The 22,710-nt window shown below is 40.1% G+C and overlaps 1 protein-coding gene across 1 annotated transcript in view; it reads left to right on the top strand.

The window, feature by feature from the left end:
• The window catches only part of LOC124778758 (RNA-binding protein Musashi homolog Rbp6), a 1,305,122-nt gene that overhangs the window by 375,554 nt on the left and 906,858 nt on the right, over positions 1-22,710 (top strand). Inside the window, exon 3 of the mRNA XM_047253666.1 lies at positions 6,126-6,167. Within this exon, the coding sequence (XP_047109622.1) occupies positions 6,126-6,167 (42 nt within the window). The remainder of the gene's footprint in view (positions 1-6,125; positions 6,168-22,710) is intronic.

Below are 22,710 nucleotides of genomic sequence, written 5' to 3'. Positions count from 1 at the left end.
TGGCTCTGAGCACTATGGGACTTAACATCTATGGTCATCAGACCCCTAGAACTTAGAACTACCTAAACCTAACTAACCTAAGGACAGCACACAACACCCAGTCATCACGAGGCAGAAAAGGACGAGGTATCGAATATATTGCTTCCCCCTACTTATACCTCCCGAGGAGATCACGAATGTAATATTGGAGAGGTAAGAGCTCGCACGGAGGCTTACCGGCAGTCGTTCTTCCCGCGAACCATACGCGACCGGAACAGGAAACGGAGATAATGGCAGTGGCACGTAAAGTGCCCTCCACCACACACCGTTGGGTGGCTTGCGGAGTATAAATGTAGTTGTAGGTGTAGATGGTACACATGAGAACATCTGCAAAGTTTGGAAGGTAGGAGAAGATATACTTGCGAAGACATATTTGCGGAAGTGAAGCAATGAGGGCACATCGAATATCATGCTTGGACAGGTTATTGATAGATCACGTAACCTCGGAAACGAAGTTCCCTTGTTCGAGTCCCAGTTAGACAGACAGTTTTAACGTGCCACAAATTTCCATATCAGTGCAACTCTACGGGAAAGTGGAAACTTATTCTGAAATATGTTTCTTAATTCGAGTTGCAAAGTGTGTTTTATAAATTCAGGGAGTAACGCTTTCCACGTTACATAATGTCTTCCTTCTAGCGTCTGCTATTGTGGTTTGTTGAAACTTCATGTAAGCTTCTTTCATTGAGTAATCAGACCCGTAGGAATCGTTCAGTAACTGAATTAAAAAGCACTGATGAATCACACATTTCTTCTTTGAAAATACTGTAAACCATCTGTTCACCCAGTAATTGTCTCACGACAACAAAAGATATTTAAAAGTTACTCCAACGAATATTTGTAAGCAACCGTGTGTAAATTATACGTCCCAGGACTCATCCTATGATCTCTTGAGTCTAAATCCACGAAGTATGCGCAGGTATGTACATATGCCAGTCACGTACAGTTATTAGTAGAAGAGGTGGTTCACATAGAGAACAGTGAATGACTGAATGCAGGCAGACGACACTGAGGCTTTCTCATCAACGAAATGAAGATTAATTGCATTGTGGATCAGGAAGGAAAATAAAACCTGAGTAAATTATCACCAACTGGATTCTACGAATATCTTAAGTCTATTATTAACAGGACAAATCCCATGGCAACAGAATTAAAACTGTGCATTTTAAGTGGTAATAGTTGCTTCCACACGCTTAAGATGTTGCTGGTCTCCAGGGTACACACAGGTTGAAATGTAAATGTTCGAGGTCTTAATCAGAGTAGTCACAACATATGGACGTGAAATGTAGATATTAACGACTACACGTCAGCAGTAGCTTAGGATACTGGGAATCACCTCAGAACAGTAACCGTATATTGACATCAAGAACAAAAATTGAGTTTGAGTACGCTATACCAGCAACATACATTGTAAGGTTGATAAAAATCGGTGCATTGCCTAGCGTCCTTAGGTTGGATACTGGTCGAACGGCAAAAAAAGTTCACAAATGCAGGCCAGTTGGAACAAGACAGAGAATAAGATAAAGAAAGCCGTGGATTAAGGATGTGCAGGTCTTAGACGCAGGCTGTTTCAACGCTGTAGCATAGGGAGCAAACAGATACTGCCGCGCAGTAGGCTCCTATCAGCTTACTTGTGGGCAGGCGCAGAGTGTGTAGGCTACCCGCCAGGCGTCACTGTTGCACGCGTTCTGCGCATGCTCCTGCCAGGGGACACGCAGGCTGGAACAGCCTCTAGAGGATGGCGAAGTATCCCACAGAATGAAGTTAATTTATTGAAGAGACCCAGAGAAGGTTTTAAGGCTGTGAGAAAAATAGAAGAAGAAAAAGAAGAAGAAGAAAGCTGTTTTCTCCATTGCTAAATGTACAAGACTATTCCACCAAACATACATCGAAACAGATACTGCTACACACGCGACAATAACTACGTCGTCACGATACCTTAGAGAACAATGACGTTATATGTCAGATCATTGATATATATCGTCAGTAGTAACGGTCTTATCTGACTTCCATGAGGCAAAGTGGGTGCTAATTTTGCTTCTCATCAAAGCAGCCCATTATGAGTGATGTACTCAATAATGATTGCTAAGCAATCTCAAATCCAATTCCAAAACTGTGCTGGTGTTTAAAATTAACGTATTTTTCTCACTAAGCGCCGGCTCGGAACAGTATCACGCGATTCACGTGAATCAGGAAACATAGCATAAATCTGGGATTCGCTAAATAGATCTCCTAAATCTATTAGATCTCCTGAATGAATAAAGCAAGAATATCGCTGCTTATGTGATGTTTGATGATTCCAACTAGGGAATTCCTCTATGTCATGAGTTAGACATTTTTCACCCTAAATCGTGCTGATATTCGAAGAATATTTGTCACTGTAGAGCGCCAGGGGAGGCAACGTAAAATTGCTTCATAAAATATTTCATGTACCTTAAGATAGGAATCACAACTTACATCATCTGCACCTGCAGCAGATGATGTAAGTTGGATTGATTAAGAAGCCTGCAATAATTTCCAGGCCAGTTTTATTTCGCCTACCCTTTATAAATTCTGTACCTCAGATCGTTAGCCATATTCGGTGATGGGAGATGCACTGTATTTCCTCAAGAGAATGTGTGCAGAAAATATCGGCATTCTGTTGTGAAATAATATTAAAAATGATTTCCATTTCATTTTGTATGAATTGCGATTTGACAATGAAAATTTAATTCTTATAAGGCGATACACCTCGGTCACCATATTCAGGATTCACCTATCACAGGGGTTGTCTTTTTGCACTTCGAACAATAATATGCCCACTGCCGTTTTTTCAACTTTGCTTCAAATTTGTGTGTTTGACAGTGTGTCTTAGCGATTCAGATTCCCCTTTATACATAATTCACTTTCTGTTGTCTGCACGTCTATGAAACTGATGCCTGTACAGTATAATACATCCATGATAGAAGTGTAATATGACAGCTCCAAAGAGAAATTTAATCTTTCTGGTTTTACTCAAAATGTAAATATGAGAGTTTAGAGAACTGCTAATTGCAAGTATCTCAACAATTGAAAAAAATTGCTTTTCTTTCAAAAATTAATTACGAATTTTCTTTTCTCAGTTTATAACGCAACTGCAGAATATCAAATGTGTCAAATATGACCTTAACACGCAGCACGCGTTACTCTGGGAGGAATTTTGAAAATTTTGGCCATGCACTAACCTAAAGGACAGAAGGAATCGAACGTGATTTTCTTAAGGGTGGCAATTAGTAGTAAGCAGAAAGACTATATTTGACAAAATAATGAAAGTAGAGAAAATTTATATAAATTAAACAAAAAACGATCGCCAGCCTAATTAGGCATAATAATGTGCAAACTTTATTCTCAATTGATTTATATACTCTTGCAAAAGGAACTTTCATTAATTCTTTCTTAGTAAAGTGCAAAGAACACCTATAACGACCAGACGAACTACACAGTGGGTAGCAGTAGTTATCAACAGCATAGCTTAGCAATCACAGGAATCTAAAATAAACTTTTCCCCTGTTAACTACAATCATCACATCAACCTCTGTCTAATTCAGGGAAAAAATTTGTTCCCAAAGACAACATGAGACTAAGTAGAACCTGACAAGAGTTCAAGTTCAACTAACGTACATATACACATCACAAATTCAATAATATGGCACTGAAATAACACATTTCATATTCATACCACAGTGGCAATGTTTCAGATGCATTTGCAAAACCCGGATTCAAATTGAGTTTCCCCTGCTAGTAACGATTAAAATGGAGGCCCTTAAAGTGTCCCTTTACTTATAAATAACTATGCTAACATTTCAGAAACAATTTGCATCACATAAATGCTGAACTACAGTTCCACTTAAGATTATTTAGCCCTCAATGGTTTAAAACAATTTACGCTAGCAATATTCTTACTAAGCTTTGGAAATAAATTCAAGTTCAAGTTAAGTTTCAAACAGGACCAAATTTAAGTGCCTCATAACACCACTTGTGAAGCAAGTGATTCCAACTAACCACATTTATGTTCATTAGTACTAAAACTTTGGCACTTTCAAATTAAAGCAGTTCATAGCAAATTAAAACTTTTCATCAGTTAAATATTATGTGCCTCTCCTTTTATCTGTGAAACAAATGATTTAACTAGCAACTTCTATATTCTTTAAAACTGAACTTAGGCATATTTAAATGGAAACAAATTAGCATCTCTTCATAATTAGGATACTCGGTTTTTAGCACTATCGGGATAGGACCCTACTTGGTATCATGAAGAGGGAAGTTCAAAGTTTAAACACATATTTTTCAACACTCATTATTATTGGAAAACAACATACGAGCACACTGGTTTATACTGACATACATATCTGTTTTCAAAAGTTGTTGAAGCAGTTGTGCAATATTGGTGGCAAGCAAGTGGTGGCTACCAGGTCTCCTTCTGGCTCTTCTAATTCTTCTTGGCTGTGTATTCATCATCTTTAGAGCTTTTCCAAATACGAGAGCACCCTCTTAACAGCCAGAACCACATCCGAGGCCATTCCATTATACATTTGGTTACAGAACGCCTTACTTGACACCCGCGGTGCTGACTATGCAACTGCTGGCCACTCACTGCCTAATGTGCTCTCTCTTTTGCCGCCCAGACAGACCACCACTTCCACCTTTTCATGCATGCCAAGCCCCTTCTGTAATGGAGGAGGTCCCTACATCTTTTAAGTTACATCATATAATTTCCCTAAGTATGATCCAATTATTTACATACAATTTTCTTTTAACAAACAGACATATTTAATAAAATTTCAATTGTTTAAACACACTGTTAAGTTAAACAAATTATACATCATAAATTTCCATTTCCTTCCAACAATTCAAAGAACTTAACTCATACAGAATAAACACTTCATAGGTACATACACTTAATTACACTGTACCAGTTACTCACAATCGAGAATGATGTTACAAGCTGTTGCCCTGAAATTTCCTTTAATTGTTTTTAAACAAATGTGTAAAGTCTTTGCTGACTAAGGGAGTGAGTGTAAGATATTACATAATAAGATTGTACACCAATCCATGTACTTTGTTGTAGAACAAAATTGAAATTTTAGTAAAATATACATACCTGTTTCAGAAAACATATGGAAACCAAAAGTAGTTTTATACTCAAGGTGGCTGCTTATACTTCAAAATCGAAGTTTCTTCTAACTCAGTGCAACACTGACATGAATTAAAACCAGTTCCGTACAAACGTTCTGTTTTGTAACATTACAGTGCGTTTTTAAATACTGGGAGCTACAGAAACGTAATTCAGATATCTTAAATAATTTTAAAGCTACAATTGACACATATGAACAATTAAATATTATTTTCAGAACATGAATAAGCAACCCTGGAACCTTAACCCACCGTGCTCCTCCAGCAGACGTGACGGTGTGTCGGACAGTTTCTGATTACCGACAACGTTTTGAATAACAGCTTTGAGACTTGTATCATTCTTTTATTTTCCATAGCCTTTTGTTTCCATCATGGTTCGTCACACAGAACTTTTGAATAACCGTAGCACACTAGCAAATACTAAAAAAGATAAGAAACACTGTCTGAAGAGGCTGCGAAGGCCCAGCGGTACCGACCGACCACGGTTTCATCCTCAGCCCTAAGGCGTCACCGGAGGGGCATGTGCTCAGGACACTGCCGTCGCGGCCGTTGTCAGTTTTCTCCTCGCTTTCGTAACCGATATCGCTACTTCTCAATCAAGTAGGTCGCCAATTGGTCTCACAACGCCTGAGTGCACCCCACTTGCAAGAGCACTCGATAGCCCTGGGTGGTGACCCATCCAACTGCAAGCCAAGCCCAACAGCGCTTAAATTCGGTGATCTGGTGGAAACTGCTATTACCACTGCGACAATGCCCTTGACCTAATGTATGTGACTCGATTTAAATATCTGCCGATACTACAACAACGAGTGGATTAGTAACTTTCAACAGTGACCTGGTACAAATTCAATGTTTTGAAGTGTACTTCTTAAAAATTATATTAATGCCAAATGATATCTCGAGAAGTCAATTAAGATCTCCCTTTTCTTTGCTTTCAGATTGACCCGAAGGTTGCCTTCCCCAGGAGAGCACATCCAAAGGTAAGTGATCAGACTCTGGCTTAATTTAAATTTCTCAGTGCAATCACCTCGCAAGATGTTAAGCAAAAGTTCTTGAAAGAAAGAAGCTTAGTATTTGTTCGATAAATACTAAAGGCAGGTTACAAAATATCTCATTGCCGCAGGAGAGTCGTTAAAATAAAGGCGCAATGAAATATCTTTGTGATTACTGTATCTTGCGTTCCGAAAATAATCCAAAACAGGGACATAGTGGGGTTCAATAAAAGACAATATATGATATTTTTCCGAGTTCTTCCATATTTTGATTGTGAGTCTTGCTGCAATGGGTTGAAAATTTCGTACAAGTAGAGTCAAGTAAAGCAACGTCAGACGTAATCGCACACTGTGGTTTCACAATGACTGTTCGGATGCGTTCACAGATTTTCGGGTATCTGGACTGATTGACTTCGGGAGCTTCATTGTGACACTCTTTCTTATTCACGTGACATCCCATAACTACTATTCTGACACATATATGGTTTTGATTCTGAAGCTGTTATTATGTTGAATTATTGTGCTGCAATAAGTGGATGGAAAAATGTGGAAGTATATGATTATTAATGAAGTACGAAACAATGTGCCATTAAATACTCTAGACATAACTTCAGATTATGCGGAATTATGAACAGTTATATTCTGATAATGGACAGGTAGATAAATGTTTAAGAGTTATACCGAATTCTATACAGCGACAGACATTCCTGAAACTAAAAATAGTTTCTAATATTGAGTTACACAAAGGATATATAACAGGTGTGGAACTATAATAGCACTGTAAGTATAATAGCATGTATAATAGCACTGATATAACTTTCAAATTAGGAAGGATGGTGTAATAAAGGAAATCAAAGAAAAATTTGGAGTAGGAATTAAAGTTCAGAGAGAAAAAGCGATAACTTTAAGGTTTGCCTATGACATTGTAATTCTGTCAGAGATAGTGAAAGACTTGGAAGAGCAGCTCAGCGGAATAGACAGGGCCTTGAAAGGAGAATATGAGATCAACATCAACAAAAGCAAGACCTGGATAATGGAATGTAGTCGAATTAAATCAGGTGATGCTGAGAAAATTAGATTAAGAAACGAGACACTTCAAGTAGTAGACGAATTAGACCGGTAATGGCAAGAAAAGCGTTTCTGAAGAACAGAAATTTGTTAACATCGAGAATAGCGAGAATAGAATCAAGGTGTTTGTCTGGAGTGTAGCGATGTATGGAGGTGAAACATGGACGATACATAGTTTAGACAGGAAGACAATAGAAGCTTTTGAAATATGGTGCAACAGAAGAAAGCTGAAGATTAGATGTGTAGATCAAACAACTAACGAGGAGGTAATGAACAATAGGGGTGGCAATAAATTTGTGGCACAACTTGCCTAAAAGAACACGTTCTGAGAGGTGAAGGTCTCGCCAGTTTAGAATTGGAGGGAAGTGTGGGGGATAAAAATTGTAGACGGTGACCAACGATTGAATACAGTAAACTAATTCAGAAGGATGTAGGTTGCAATAGTTATTCGGAGATGAAGAGGCTTCCATTGGATAGAGTAGCACTGAGAGCTGCATCAAACCAGTCTTTGGACTGAAGACCACAATAACAGATGTAATAAATAATTTTAAGTAGTTACAGATCATGTCATTTACCTTCTTTTCTGTGGAATTTATTTCGTCACCGTTTGCTCGAGGTAACCTTTTGATCTAAAACCGATGTGGTCAGTTACGAGAGCCAGATATTATTTTTAAATTAAGAGGTTGTTTTGATTCAGCGCTTTCTTAAGGCATCTTTCAGCTCAGAAGGACAGTCATTGTGGTCTGTAGCAATTTGAGCATATAACAGGGACAGAAAGCTTCAGTATGTCTATTAGGAACAGAATATAAATAGTATGGACTGACCACAACTTCCACGTCGCCAGAAGTAAACGACGATTCATAGCTGAACTGCACTTTTCACAGTCAATGTTCTGTTTTCGCTTTTCGTAGTTGACATAAAAATATGATATTTTCTGAATGCTAACGAAAGTAAAATATTTAGATTCCAGTCAAACTTCCGTCAGAAAAAAGTTGTGGTTTGGCACTATCTTTGTATGTGCGTACAATTTGATCCCATTTGCGCAATAGTTTGCTCATAGACAATCTCTGAACTTCAAGGATTCAGTTTTCATCAGTACGACTTATTTTTATTGGAATATTTTCTGACCATTTGAAATGGACGTTGTTCCAAAATTTTCTATTTTTGACACATTGTATACTGAGTTTAAGTACCACAACTCAAAATAATTTTCCGCAATAGTGTTAACTGTATTTAATTGTATTTATATTAATCTTGATCAATTAGTGCTTACATATAATTATTATTCAGCAGTGCTGCCATAGTTTCTACAACTGAATATCTGAGCAGCTTTAGGACGATTCAGAAGTAAACATCTGGCTGCAATTCATCAGTTTTCTCTTCGTCCCTCTTTTCACATCAGCGTGCTGGTATCTCAGACTGACAGACTGAAGTTTGCTAGGACAGTTATTCATCTTCAGGAACGTCTTAGAGCGTAATTACGTATACCCAAGTGTTATATACATTACAATTGTGTTTTTTTCTCTTGTCGTTAGCACCCGATATTTCCTGTAAACAGGAGCCACAGGGGACCAGAGAATGTGTTTATACTGTTAAGTATATTTTGAGGGGATGATTAGGTTGATTAGGAGTTAGTCAGATTCTTTGTTCTTACGTGCAATAGTACAAGATACACTGACAAAAAATTTTAACTGGTGCCTGGAGGTTAGACTAAACACGAATCGTTAGTGTACCATTATCACAAACTTCAATGTAATGCAGAAGCATAACATCTTTCTTATACCTTGTATTGTTTCTAAAATACTACTTAGTTACTTTTTATGGAGGGAATTGACCAAAATTATTTGCAAATGTTATTCTTTTTCCTAGTAATCACTACATGCTTTTCACATAGATTACTGGCTTTAAATTACATGTATATAGTACTTATTTCAACTCATTATGTGTAACACACAACGCACGCACGCACACACACACACACACACACACACACACACACACACACAGTGTTATCTATTCATAAATTTCCCCTGAAATACAAGAACTGCGAAGCAGCAGTGATACCAGTTTGTTTCTGATTTTTTGTTATTATGTAAATATTAATTCACTAGTCGCCTGATCAAAAGCCAGTTGGAGTTTTATTGGTAGTACTGTATTCATGAACACTACCGTTGTCTCCATATTTTGACCTGTTCTTAACGACAGGCTTAACAGAGGATGTAAATGTGGGGCGTAATTTTTGTTAGTATGTCCAGAACATTAAACAATACTCTACAAGTGGCTTGCTGAAGTGTACAACACTTAACCATATTTACAACTTCTTGTTCTGTGAATAACGCAATCTAAGAACAACTGTCCCCCAGAATAGTATTCCATACGAAAGTTCGCAACTGAAACAAACATATGACATTTTGATTACCAAAATAAGCAGTTTGCAAACGGGACAATAGGTGCTCAACTTGAATGAGTTAGATCGATTCTATGTCGTTTTCAGGTTCTAATTGCTATGCACACCTCGAAACTCTGATCTTCCTGTTTCACACGCTGCAATACCTCCATACTCTGTTGTAATTCTGAGACTTTCGCTTTGCCTTCTATAGGATTGTATGTGTTGTGTTTTATAAGAGTTGAGTGATACTCCATTTACAGTAAACCAATCGATTATTTCAGTGCAATATTTACATATACTTACATTCAGTTGGTGCATATCTTGTGGTTTGGATAGAAGAATCGTATCGTCAGCAAAGAGTACTTTCTTTCAGCTGTGCGTATAACATATGAAGTAGTAAACTTTTAATGAGAATAATAGTGGAACCAGTATCGAGCCCTGTGGCACACCACGGAGTGTGTGGAATAGAGCGTCCAGGTGGCTGGTTTTGCTGATGCACGCGCAAGAGTGGGGCCGGCTGGGTAGCAGCAGCGGCGCTTCCAACAGCTCGTTCATTACTGTCAGCTTGCCACCTCGTTAAGAGAGTTAGCCTCACACTTTGGCGCTAGCCTGTCAACAGCGGCGCCTCGCCGGCTGAATCGCGTGAGGACCTAATATCCGCCGGCATTACGCGTGCAAAGCCGCTGTAAAATTGGTTCCAGGCGAAGAAGTTCCGCGACAGCGACTCCACAACTTCTGCGAGTCCAACTTAGAACCGGGTTTACCCTATCCGACAAGCGCAGATCGCTAGGGTCTGCAGTCTTCTCGCGTGGGAAAGCCTCTTCGGATCGATTTACTTATTTTCAAAGTAAACTGTCGGTTCAACTATATGCGGCTGTCGCACCTCGCGGCGCTTCGGCTCAAGTTCAAAAAGTATCGTAAATGACCAGTGTACGATCATCTTCGAGTTTCGGACGTCTAGCTGAGAAAGGTGAAGTGTGTTTAAGACCCTATGACTTGTCGGGAGTAGCGTTAATAAATTATATTCACAATCCGCCTTTGTGAAGCAGTCGATCTATTAGCACAAATCGTACAAAAATCCCTACAGTAGTTCCTGAGATTAGCCATAACATACAAACAGAGAACGTGGCGAGGATTTTGATAATTGCAGTTCAGCCAGTTTACGCGAAATGGTTATAAATTATACACACAAACTTTCCCCTTCATCTGTCTATCAGTTAATGGAAATCGTATCAATATCCTTACAGTAGGTCATGAGTTTAACTTTCACATACGAGGGTTGGAACTTAAATAGTGGCAACTATTTATTCACAACAGATACAAAGTAGTTACATGTTTGCACTCTGTTACTGTCCTTCAAAGTAGTCACCAGCGTTGTGTGTAACCCGTTGCCAGTGGTGTGAAAGGCGTAGTATACCGTTAGCAGAGCCTGTTCTGTTGATGGTGCAAATGGAGCGGTCTACTGCCTGTCGAAGCTCTGGAACAGTTCTGAAGCAATGTCACGAAGTGGTTCCTTCATCTTCGGAATCAAATCAAAGTCACAAGGACTTACGTCTGGGGAGTATGGTGGATGGTACAGTACTTCCCAGTCCCATCGAACGAACAGAGCAGTCACAGCTTGCGCTGTATGCACCCACACATTGTCGTGCAAAATGATGGTTGCGTTCCGCAGAAGGTATCGCCTCTTCTTTCGCAAAGTTGGTCGCAAGTGATGCTCCAAAAACAAACAGTAATACTGTGCGTTGACGGTCTGCCGTGGAGGAACATAATGCGTTAGGAGAACACCATCACAGTCGTACACGAGAATCACCATAACTTTCTCCGTGCTGGGGCTCAGACGCACTTTCGACTTTCGCGGCGACCCATAATGACGCCATTCGTTGGACTGGCGTTTCAGTTTTGGCTTCATGGCATTCGCTTCAGAACTGTTCCAGAGATACTACAGGCAGTAGACCATTCCATTCGCACCATCAACAGAACAGGCTCTGATAACGGTATGCTACGCCTTCCATCGCTGGCAACGGGTGCTACACGACGCTGGTGACTACTTTGAAGGACAGTAACAGGTGCAAACATGTAACTCTTTTGTATCGGTTGTGAATAAATAGTTCCCACTATTTCAGTTCCAATCCACGTAAATACGTACATCAGTTTATAATGTTTACCGGTATATGTACAGATACATGTGTCTAGATTCTGGTCAAGCTTCGCTGGTCTCCAGAGCTGCGGCACATGTTTACTTCACTGCTTTTCCCACCAGATAATGCTTCCTTTCAACTTTTAGCACCCACCAATGCCACAAGTAGTCACTCCAAACGCCAATTAAATATCGAAGTGATAACAATTCACATATCACCCACCCTTTGTAAATTATATACAAAGCCCTTCCTAATGGTTATGTCTATTAGTGGAAACCATATCAAAATCTCTACAGTCTTCCTGGGGTTAGACTTCATATATGGACTGGAAGAAACGGCGTGGGACTTTGTAATATATACAGATAGACCGATTTCCACCCTATATCCCATTTTCAGTTCCCCTTCGAGGGGGATAGCGGAACAAAAGTGATGAGAATGAAAGTTCTGTTAGTAATTAGTAAACTGCCATTACATGAAAAAGAACGGTCGCCAGCCTAATTAGGCAAACATGTACCAAGCACTAGCATTGTTTATAAAGAAAGATAGCTATTGGAATTGACTTTACTTGAGACTGATGTCATGTTTTGCAAATTAGATACAAGACACTAGCACATTTTAGCTAGCAGTGTACCAGTGGTTTGACATGAACAACACAGAAGGAATATTACAACGTTTTGACAACTGGGCCTCAGTAACACTCACTATTCATATATTAAAGCAGAAAGCTAATGATCATTACAGATACATGAATACTAACGTGGAGTACTACGACCTTGGACACGAGGATCTTTTATCAATTTCATTATGGGGGAATACAGTCACTGAAACGGTTGCCAGATGCTTATAATCCCTGTTGTTATTTATTAATTGCATTCCCAAGGAGCATTCCTTCCCTATACTAATAGCTTCAATGGTGCATATGGTACGTGGATCTAGTATAGTTGAATAGTTGTAGCCAGCTGCTTATTATAGAACAAAAATGTTACAGAATTGGGAATGCTGTTCATTAATAGCGTAGTTGCAACATGAAATTTGAATCTGGCTCAACAATTAGCGTTGGGACCCAGAAACTAATCTATCAGCAGACTCAGATCTAGGCAGAACATTTTAGGCTCAATACAGTATGAGAAACACTATTAACTACACACACATGAAATTATAAGTGCTGTTACCTCCGAACATGCGCATTAATTGATTCTTGTGTTGTTTCTTCAAGTCTAGTAGCCAGTAACTATTATGAATCGTCATAGTTTTTGGAGGTAACTGTAATACTGTACTGAGATTTCAATAAGAACAATCTGTAAACTGAATACTTTAAATCTTTTCTTGGAATTTCTACTTCAATGAAACTTTAACTACCTTTCTATTAAAACCACGTAAACTATATGAGAGATGAGATTCACTGAATAGTAAATAAATCCGCTAGTCCAATATTGTAATTAAATTTTATGACAGAAGCCAGCTAATTGAAGTTCAATAGAACACAATACTCTGAAATATTGCAGCACTCTGAGTAAGACCCTATGTAGGTAAATGACTGTGGACAAAATATGCAGCCGAATGGTCTTGCCCCTGCAGTCATGGACTGTGCGGCTAGTCCCGGCGGAGGTTCGAGGGCTCCCTCGGGCATGGGTGTGTGTGTTTGTCCTTAGGATAATTTAGGTTAAGTAGTGTATAAGCTTAGGGACTGATGACCTTACCAGTTAAGTCCCATAAGATTTCACACACATTTGAACTTTTTTTTTGACAAAATATGGAAAATGACAGGATAAAATATGGGTGCTCAATACAAAGTTTTCAGTACACGATCTTATTATTGGATAATAAAACACGTAAATATGTAACTGGTCCATGGAATTATACAGTACTCAACTGATGCTTTGAGATGAAGGTGGCGGATGTGGCTATTTCCTGTGGCTATTCAAAAAAATGGTGGCAAAGTTATCCCCGGCCCTTGCTGCATAACGAGCTCTGAAAATTCTCTTTTTAGCGTCTGATTTTCATAGCGCATAGCTAACCAGTACATAAGACGAATAACGGGTCAAATTTTTCCACATCCGATGCAATATTAAATAACCTTGCTGCTCTTCTTGCCTCACTCAGCATACAAGATACCAACAATTTGCTTGCCAGCCACCACTTAACTCTTGCCAAAAAGGAGCCTTGCAGTCCGACCGCCAATTCCACCTTTTCTAATCCCGCCCATGCAGGTTACGTTAGAGAGACTTCTCTTCATGTTTTACATGATTACAAAATTAAGTACCCTATGCATGAACCAGCATTACGAGTAAAGTTTTAACATTTCCGTTCTTTTATAGAATATTTCATTTAAAATTACATCCATAGAGTAATTATGATGACGTAAATCGATATAAATAACGCATAAAACATTCACGTAGATATAGAAGAACGTACCACCACAGCTGTAGCCTGAAAACGTATTTATTAACTCATACGGCTAGTTTCGGCTACACATACCGCCATCCTCAGGCACCTCACTGCCAAAAGAGTATCAGAATTCGTTGGCGCGTTTATTGTGGAGCCAATGCCACTGTTGTCTCCAATGGCATTGGAGACAACACAGTTTCGAGTAGAGACTCCTGAGGAAAGCTAGCCCATGTGTACTACTAACAAGAACACAATAAATTCCCCAAGGAATTGTAATACTGTTTTGGCAGTGGTGGGACCTGAGGATGGTGGTATGTGCCGCCGAAACTAGCAGTGGAGGACAACAAATATATTCTCAAGATATAGCTGTGGTTGTACTTCGTTACATATACTCGTATATCGCCAGCTGAAGTCCCTCGTCCAAGCAATAGGATGGACATCCATAAATATTGAAGTAGATGTTACATCAAAGACCATAGTGATACAGGTGTCACATAAACATAACCAGCCAAACAAGTCGTTTGAGATAAGTGCAAGCAGCATAGGTATTGGTGTTACTAAGAGACGTTAAATATTATCAGAAGATTCTGTTTATCATATCAAGAGTTATTTTCGTTTTACTGGTACTTCATTTCTTCCGTTAGCCTTCTGGATCTCTAATGGGGCGATACTCACTTAAGGCATTAGCAGTGGCGATGGTGCTACCAGTAAGCTATAAAGTGCGAGCGCGAGAGATAGCGGTATACTCGAATCGGCGACGTAAATCTTTACGAGGATGGCCCTCCAAGTTAGCACCCCCGCGAGCTGCTGATAATTTCGTCCGCGCGCGGATAAACACCGCAGCGCTGCGTAGTGGGAACCCCCGACCATCGCTTAGCGGCGGCTGCCTTAGCCTGTAAGCGGCCCATTGTCGGGGCCGCGCGCTGTTGCGGCGAGCCGTTCTTCACGCGTGTGGGATTGTGAGGCAGCAGGTGCGCGCCGTGTTGCTCTATTTGTTACGCGAGAACAAAGAGGGAGCCACCGGCGCGAGACAGCAAACACGGCGATAACGTAAGGAGGGGACCGCGCCTGTAATTGTCTTGATTTACCGACCTGCGTAGCGCAGCCTGGCACGAAGCGTGTGCTTGGCGCGAAGCGTCGGCTTCCCGGAACACGGCTCGTGACGCTGCTTACAGAATACCACGGCCACAAGCAGAGTTAGCCGAAGCGTGACCATATATTTTGCTAAGAAGTTGTGGATAACTTCAGACTGCCCATTTATTGCTTTGGCCAAAGGCCTTGAAGGTAAGCACTATCGGGCTTGGCTAGCAATTGGATTGGCGACCATTTGGCTCTGCCGAGTTCTGTTGGGAAGAGGGGTGTACTCAGCCCTTGTGAGGCCAATTGATGAGCTACTTCATTGAGAAGTATCGACACTGGTCGCGAAAACTGAAAACGACCAGGAGAACGATGTGCTGAAAGCATGCTCCTCCAAATCTGCATTCAGTGACGCCTAAGGGTGTAGGAAGACACGGCGGCCGGGCGGTACCGTTAGCTCTTCAAGGCATGCTCTGATGGTGTTTGCGTTTTATTTATTGCTTTCACTGTTGTCAGCTTCATGCGCTCAAATTTGGAGTGCTGTACCTTACATCTACTAGGGATGTTCCATACTGATATACACTCAGTTTTTTTTTTGTTTTTTTGTTTTTCATCATTCATGGTGGGCCATTTGACTCCTCAGTGGAGTTGCAGGTGTGTAGTTCATTGGTCTAACGACAGGTGGCAGAAAAATCGCTAGAACCGTAATCCCTACAAATAACAGCCCAATTTCCCAACTGCTGTCATTACATGAGCTGGCAAAATGGAATGTGGTCATCAAGGACAGCAATGAGCCCCGTGGGTTTCTGTGGAATTAGAGTGTAAGGACTGCCGATATTCATAGGCGGTTGCTGCTAGTGTGCGGGGAGAGTGCAGCGTCTGGAAACTGTTCATGCAACACTACAACGCTCGTCCACGCAAGAGTTGGAAAACCACAGCCGCCATCGCGGGAATGGGGCTCTAGTTACGACCACACTGACCGTATTCTCCTGATTCGGCCCCTTCTGATTATCACCTAATCGGGGCTACGATGAAACATCGGCTCGGTTATAATTTTCTAGATTTCCAGGAAATGAGACAGCTATCCCGCTGTAGAAGCCGACCTCGGGGAAGATCAGTTTGGATTCCGTAGAAATGTTGGAACACTGACCTTACGAGTCATCTTAGAAGTAAGATTAAGGAAAGGCAAACTTACGTTTCTAGCATTTGCAGACTTAGAGAAAGCTTTTGACAATGTTGACTGGAATACTCTCTTTTAAATTCTGAAGGTGGCAGGGGTAAAATACAGGGAGCGAAAGGCTATTTACAATTTGTACAGAAAGCAGATGGCAGTTATAAGAGTCAAGGGGCATGAATATTGAGCAAGCAGTAAAGGAAACAAAACAAAAATTCGGAGTAGGTATTAAAATCCATGGAGAAGAAATAAAAACTTTGAGGTTCGCCGATGACATTGTAATTCTGTCAGAGACAGCAAAGGACTTGGAAGAGCAGCTGAACGGAATGGACAGTGTCTTGAAAGGAGGATATAAGATGAACATCAACAAACGCAAAACGAGGATAATGGAATGTAGTCGAATTAAGTCGGGTGATGCTGAGGGAATTAGTTTAGGAAATGAGACACTTAAAGTAGTAAAGGAGTTTTGCTATTTGGGGAGCAAAATAACTGATGATGGTCGAAGTAGAGAGGATATAAAATGTAGACTGGCAATGGCAAGGAAAGCGTTTCTGAAGAAGAGAAATAGATTTGTCAGGAAGTCGTTTCTGAAAGTATTTGTATGGAGTGTAGCCATGTATGGAAGTGAAACATGGACGATAAATAGTTTGGACACGAAGAGAATAGAAACTTTCGAAATGTGGCGCTACAGAAGAATGCTGAAGATTAGATAGTTAGATCACATAACTAATGAGGAGGTATTGAATAAAATAGGGGAGAAGAGGAGTTTGTGGCACAACTTGACAAGAAGAAGGGACCGGTTGGTAGGATATGTTATTAGGCATCAAGGAATCACAAATTCAGCATTGGAGGGCAGGTTGGAGGATAAATATCGTAGAGGGAGACCAAGAGATGAATACACCAAGCAGATTCAAAAGGATGCAAGTTGCAGTAAGTACTGGGAGATGAAGAACCTTCCACAGGATAGGGTAGCATGGAGAGCTGCATCAAACCAGTCTCAGGACTGAAGACCACAACAACATCCCGCAGTGGACGTGACAGACTCCAGAAAAGTGGTTCGAGGAGGGCCTCCAGATGTTCAAAGTCCACGTCTGGAGAATAAGGTGGGTGTGGCAGTACCTGGAACCCCTTTTCAGCGATGGCAGCCGTGGTTTTCTGACTCGTAGAGGGACGATCGTTGTCGTGTTGCAAGAGCACTCTCTGCACTCACTGCCAGCCATCTCCTGTGAATATCCGCAGTGGTTTACAGTCACACCGTCCTTCCACAGAAACCAAGTCATCCGTTGCCGTCCTTGACGATCGCACTCCGTGTTGTTCGCTCATTTAATGACAAAATTTGGAAATGGGCTGCACTGCGAAGTGACTGCCCTGCACCTACGGTTAGACCAAACTGCTACATACTAGCAACCATAATTATGAGTTAAATCGTGATTGACAAGAAAAAATATAGTGTAAATCAACTTGGAACGCCCCTCGCACAACCACAATTTCCTAATCACCCGTCATACGCGTGGCAAAGGGTGCTTGTATTTGTAGTCATAAGTATCTCCAATGGTCCAGGAGACGACTACACGAAATTCACAAGCCAGGTAGAAAATAAACACATATCAATGGACAGAGCGTCTCACCAAGTTCTAAACTCACATTTCAGGCGAGCAGCATGGGATGCTTTTGTTGCGACCAGGAAGTGCGTGCAGTTCGTTGAAGTCGATGACACGAATTCCCAAGAAGGCACACTTCCACTTTGGAAATTTCTTCATTGGATTGCCCATCTTGTAAATCCCCTGGCCAGTTTTAGATTAATGTTGTTCCTTGGATACTGGCATCTTTAGTATGCTGCCGTATCGTTTTGCATCAGGCAACTTGACCTAATAACACTGGCACGATCATTAGTTCCTAACCGTGTGCCAAAGTGATGTATATGCTTTCAAAGTCCTACTCCGATTTCTCTATATAACTAAGTAACATACAAAAAACGGCGAAAAAGGTCTCTTGAAGTAAGAGTAATTTATAAAAGACACTGTATTTATTATATTTTAAGCCCATACAAAACGTTGCTACTGTTTGTAGAGTCATTGATTGGCAACTCCATGGAGTGTCCTGTGCACGACGACCAGATAATGGATATACGTAGAAGGAGAGACAGCATTGGTCGTATTTTTTTGTTTTATTAACCGCAAAATCGATTTTCGGTCACTTAGTGACCATCCTCAGTGCTAGAAGTTAAAAATTTTTTCACATAACGATCAGAGAGTATAAAAAAGAAAATCACAACTACATCTGCATATAAACATAACAGTTGGTAGGAACATACCTGTTATATACAATTTAAATTGGTAGGCACTGGTGTCAACAAGCTTACAGCGATCACATAAACTGGGCCGCTGTTTACATGCACTTGTTCAGCAGACCTCGGTGTGACATGGCTTGAAACGCCCTCTATGTGACATGTGTCACGTGAAGACTTAGTAGTACTGGTTTTGCGAGATATAATACTAAATAACTCTTGTGCATTTGTGAATCATGAAGTATTTCAAATTTAAAATGTACGTTACAGACATAGCAGACGAAGGGGGAAGGAAACATCTAAAATACATTGGCGTATTGTTTTTAAGAACAAACTTACAAAACATAAAACAGATCGATAATAAGTTGTCAGAGTGCAGGACAGGCAAAAGAGAAAAAGACAATAAAAAAGAATAATATATGAATATCATGAAATGAGGTATAACACAGGTTTTTTAAAAAACATAATACCCACCATCTGGCGTGGGAAGATAGAAGTACAACGTTTGTGATTTACGTAAAATGTTGCGTTAAGACTAAGGAGTCAAATATGTAAAAAACAGTAATAGTACGAAACCGCCATTACGTAATAATTAAAATGCCGTGAACCACAATGCTCATTACAAAAAATTTACGTATATTTTAAATTTGAATTACTTCATGATTCACAAATGCACAAGAATTATTTAGTGTTAATATGTCGCAAAACCAGTAATATTAAGTCTTCACGTGACACATGTCACATAGAGGGCGTTCCAAGCCCTGTCACACTGAGGTCTGCTGAACAAGTGCATGTAAACAGCGGCCTCAGCTTATGTGAACGCTCTAAGCTTGTTGATACCAGTGCCTACCAATTTAAATTGTATATTACAGATATGTTCCTACCAACTGTTATGTTCATATGCAGATGTAGTAGTGATTTTCTGTTTTATACTCTCTGATCGTTATGTGAAAAAATTTTTAACTTCTAGCACTGAGATTTTGCGGTTAATAAAACAAAAAAATACGAACAATGCTGTCTCTCCTTCTAAGTTTGTAGAGTCATTGTGTTGGTATTCAACCATTTCCAAAACTCCACGCGAGTGAGCCATTATCATTTTGTTTCAGACTGGTCACTGTAAAATGTTTTGTGTTACCTCACTTCATACAAAACTAGCGCGAATCAGCAATTATTAATGTTCGTGCCTACTTTCCGCACTCCGCGCGCTCGCTTATCACCCATTCTGCTGACTCCTTCAGACCAACTGCCTTCCACCATATCGTCAGGCGCCAAAACGCTCCTGTACTGATATGATGGCGCGTCTCCTTGCTACTTATGGACACCTGTCCCGCAGAGGTGACTAAGTGCAAGCTTCGATACGTGGGAATTGAGTCGATACCTTTACCCTTGCAATCTGCAGACGCGAACTAATTCAATGGGACAACAGGCCGACCTACTAGCGCAACTGCGCCACAGCGCGTATTACGAATCGAAACTTGGAGGAATGCTCTATTCACTGACTTGTGTCATTTTTCTTTATGCCTTGTGTATTTCGTGCAGTCGTCTTGTGAAACCTTTCCAAGCGAATCAGCTGATTCCAAATGACAACTTTGACAATGCACTGCCGTTTTATACCTTGTGTAAGAGATACTACCGCCACCTGCGTATATACATATTGCTGTCCCACTGGTTTGGTGACCTCCGTTTACATGTTCATTGAACATATGTACAGTAACTGACCAAAAACACCGTTAAATCCACTTATCATCACCGGTAACTTAATTTATTATATGGGCCTAAATGGGTTGCTTGCCAACCGAAGACGTATCCAGGGGTATATAATCTTTCTTAACTACCGTGGTTTATTTTTGTTTTCCTTTTAAAGTTTCTCTTTCTGCAATATTCGTTGTTTTCCTCCAACTGACGACTTTATCTAACTTAAAATGTTTGTGCTCTGTTCTATTATACTGTGCTGAAGAGCAGAAGGTAATGCTTAAAAAAAAGCTGTATAAATAAAATTGGCCCAAAAGCCTTTAGAGCATAACTGGCCAATGTTAGTAACAATGTTCTCTAGAAAGGACAGAGACTTAAGCTCATCGAGAAAGAAGTGAAAAGGCTACGCAATATACAACAGAAAAAAATTAGAGCGTAGACAATTTAAATATAAGGTACGTTCCTAAGCAGGTAGTAAGTGTCATCTTTGCTCTGTACTATAGAATATGCAAAAAGTAACGCATACAGATCTTCGCTAACAGTGTTCTGTGTGGCATTGTGTCAAATAATTCCCTGAAACCTAGCAATACAGAATCTGCTTGCTTCCGTTCATCCACGGTTCCAGATTCGCGCTAGCTTGTGAATAGAAGCCTTTCTTTTTCGAGGGAATTTACTATACTCGAGATGAGAACATACTCAAGAACAATGCAGCAAACCGCCAACGTTAAGGATGTTGGTCTGCAATTCAGCGAATCTTTTCTTTTTCCCTTACACGCGGGAGTCATCTGCGAAGAAGTAACACTGTTAAACTGAAATGACAGGCAACGTTGGTAGGCATGCCGCCTGCAAGCGATGTTGATTCGAGATTAGGTAGGTCCGCAGGCTAAGGTGGTGTTCTTGATACGCGACATGTGTAGTTGCCGGCGGCGATGATATTACCATATGTATCGGAGGCGCTGCCACGTGCAAGAGTGGTGGGGTGTCGGGCGGTGGTCGGGGCACAGAAGGTTAATGCAATGTCACCACCCAGGAGGAAGGTGGGCTGCGACCAGGGGCGCTGCGGAGATTAAGCTCGGGCTGGCCGGTGAATCGTAACAGACGCGAGGACTCTGCTTTACATTCGTACTATCCAACGATACTGGCACCTTCTCTTAAATCAAAAAGTAGTCATTAAAACAGATCACCGGGCTGCTCAAAACTTATTACTATTCCGACCTACACCCCAAATTAATATTTATTGCTCGCCCAGCTTTCGTTGTATGTCTCACAATTTTTATTTCTTTATTTCGTTATTGACTAATTAGGATCATGTAATAGCTCCAATTCCTGTTCTCTCTTTGTTGTTTATTATTTTTTCCATTACTCCCTCATTTTCTCTCCATGTTGTTGTTTATTTTCTTCTGCCTATGTCGTTCCCGATGTGTTATTTCTTCTAACTTAAAAGCGTTCTATATCTGATAGCTCAATCTTAAAAAGCTTTCTTTCTCTTATTTCCCATTCTTTGAAGTTATTTATTTGTAGTTATTTTCTTATTCCTGTAATCTATGCAATTGTTGATTTCTTTTTCCAGAAATACAGGAGTATTTGTTTCGTTATCCTGTTGCCATTCATTCGTTAGAGATGTCCAATGAACATTAATCTTCGCTTTGCCATTATTCCGAAATGTAGTCAACTTTTGGTGGTTTGTACTGCGTCCGTTGTTTTTGTAATAATCCGTCTTTCAAGTATTTCTATTCTGTCCAAGTACCTACATCTATCTATTTATCAGTAAGCATTCACATGTATGTTAACATTCTGGTATTACCAGTGTGGTATGGTGTTTTAGCTTTGTTTTTCTAGGTTTTGTCAGACCGTATGTTCTTTTCATTTAATTAACTCTTACATAACTAGCAATTTTTTTTCTAATCCACACCGCTGTATGGTTGCTCCAAGATATTTAAATTTACTAACTCTCTCTGTTTTACCTGTTTGTGCTTTTATATTTTTGATGCATTTTTTGATTTTCTTTTTTTGTGAATTTTATCTTTTCTGTTGAAGTTTTGAGACTGGTTACTCTGACTAGATTTTCAAGAAGATTTATTTGAGTAATTGTTTCTGTCATATTTTCTTAAATTATTGTACATTGGCCTTCAGAACCCAGGCAGCTTACCTTTATTCCATTTGATTTCCTTCCTCGTTCAATTTTGTGATAGTTTTGCTCAAGATGCCACATCCTTACAATTTTTTTCTGAAATTCTGTTAAACAGAAAAAGTGATAAGCCGTCTCCTTATCTAACAACACTTTTTATTTCAAATGATTGAGTTAGTTTTCCCAAAAA

This window comes from Schistocerca piceifrons, chromosome 1 (genome assembly GCF_021461385.2).
Source record: "Schistocerca piceifrons isolate TAMUIC-IGC-003096 chromosome 1, iqSchPice1.1, whole genome shotgun sequence".
Lineage (NCBI taxonomy): Eukaryota > Metazoa > Arthropoda > Insecta > Orthoptera > Acrididae > Schistocerca > Schistocerca piceifrons.
Note: the sequence above shows the minus strand (reverse complement) of the source record. Positions and strands in the feature narration are given on the sequence as shown.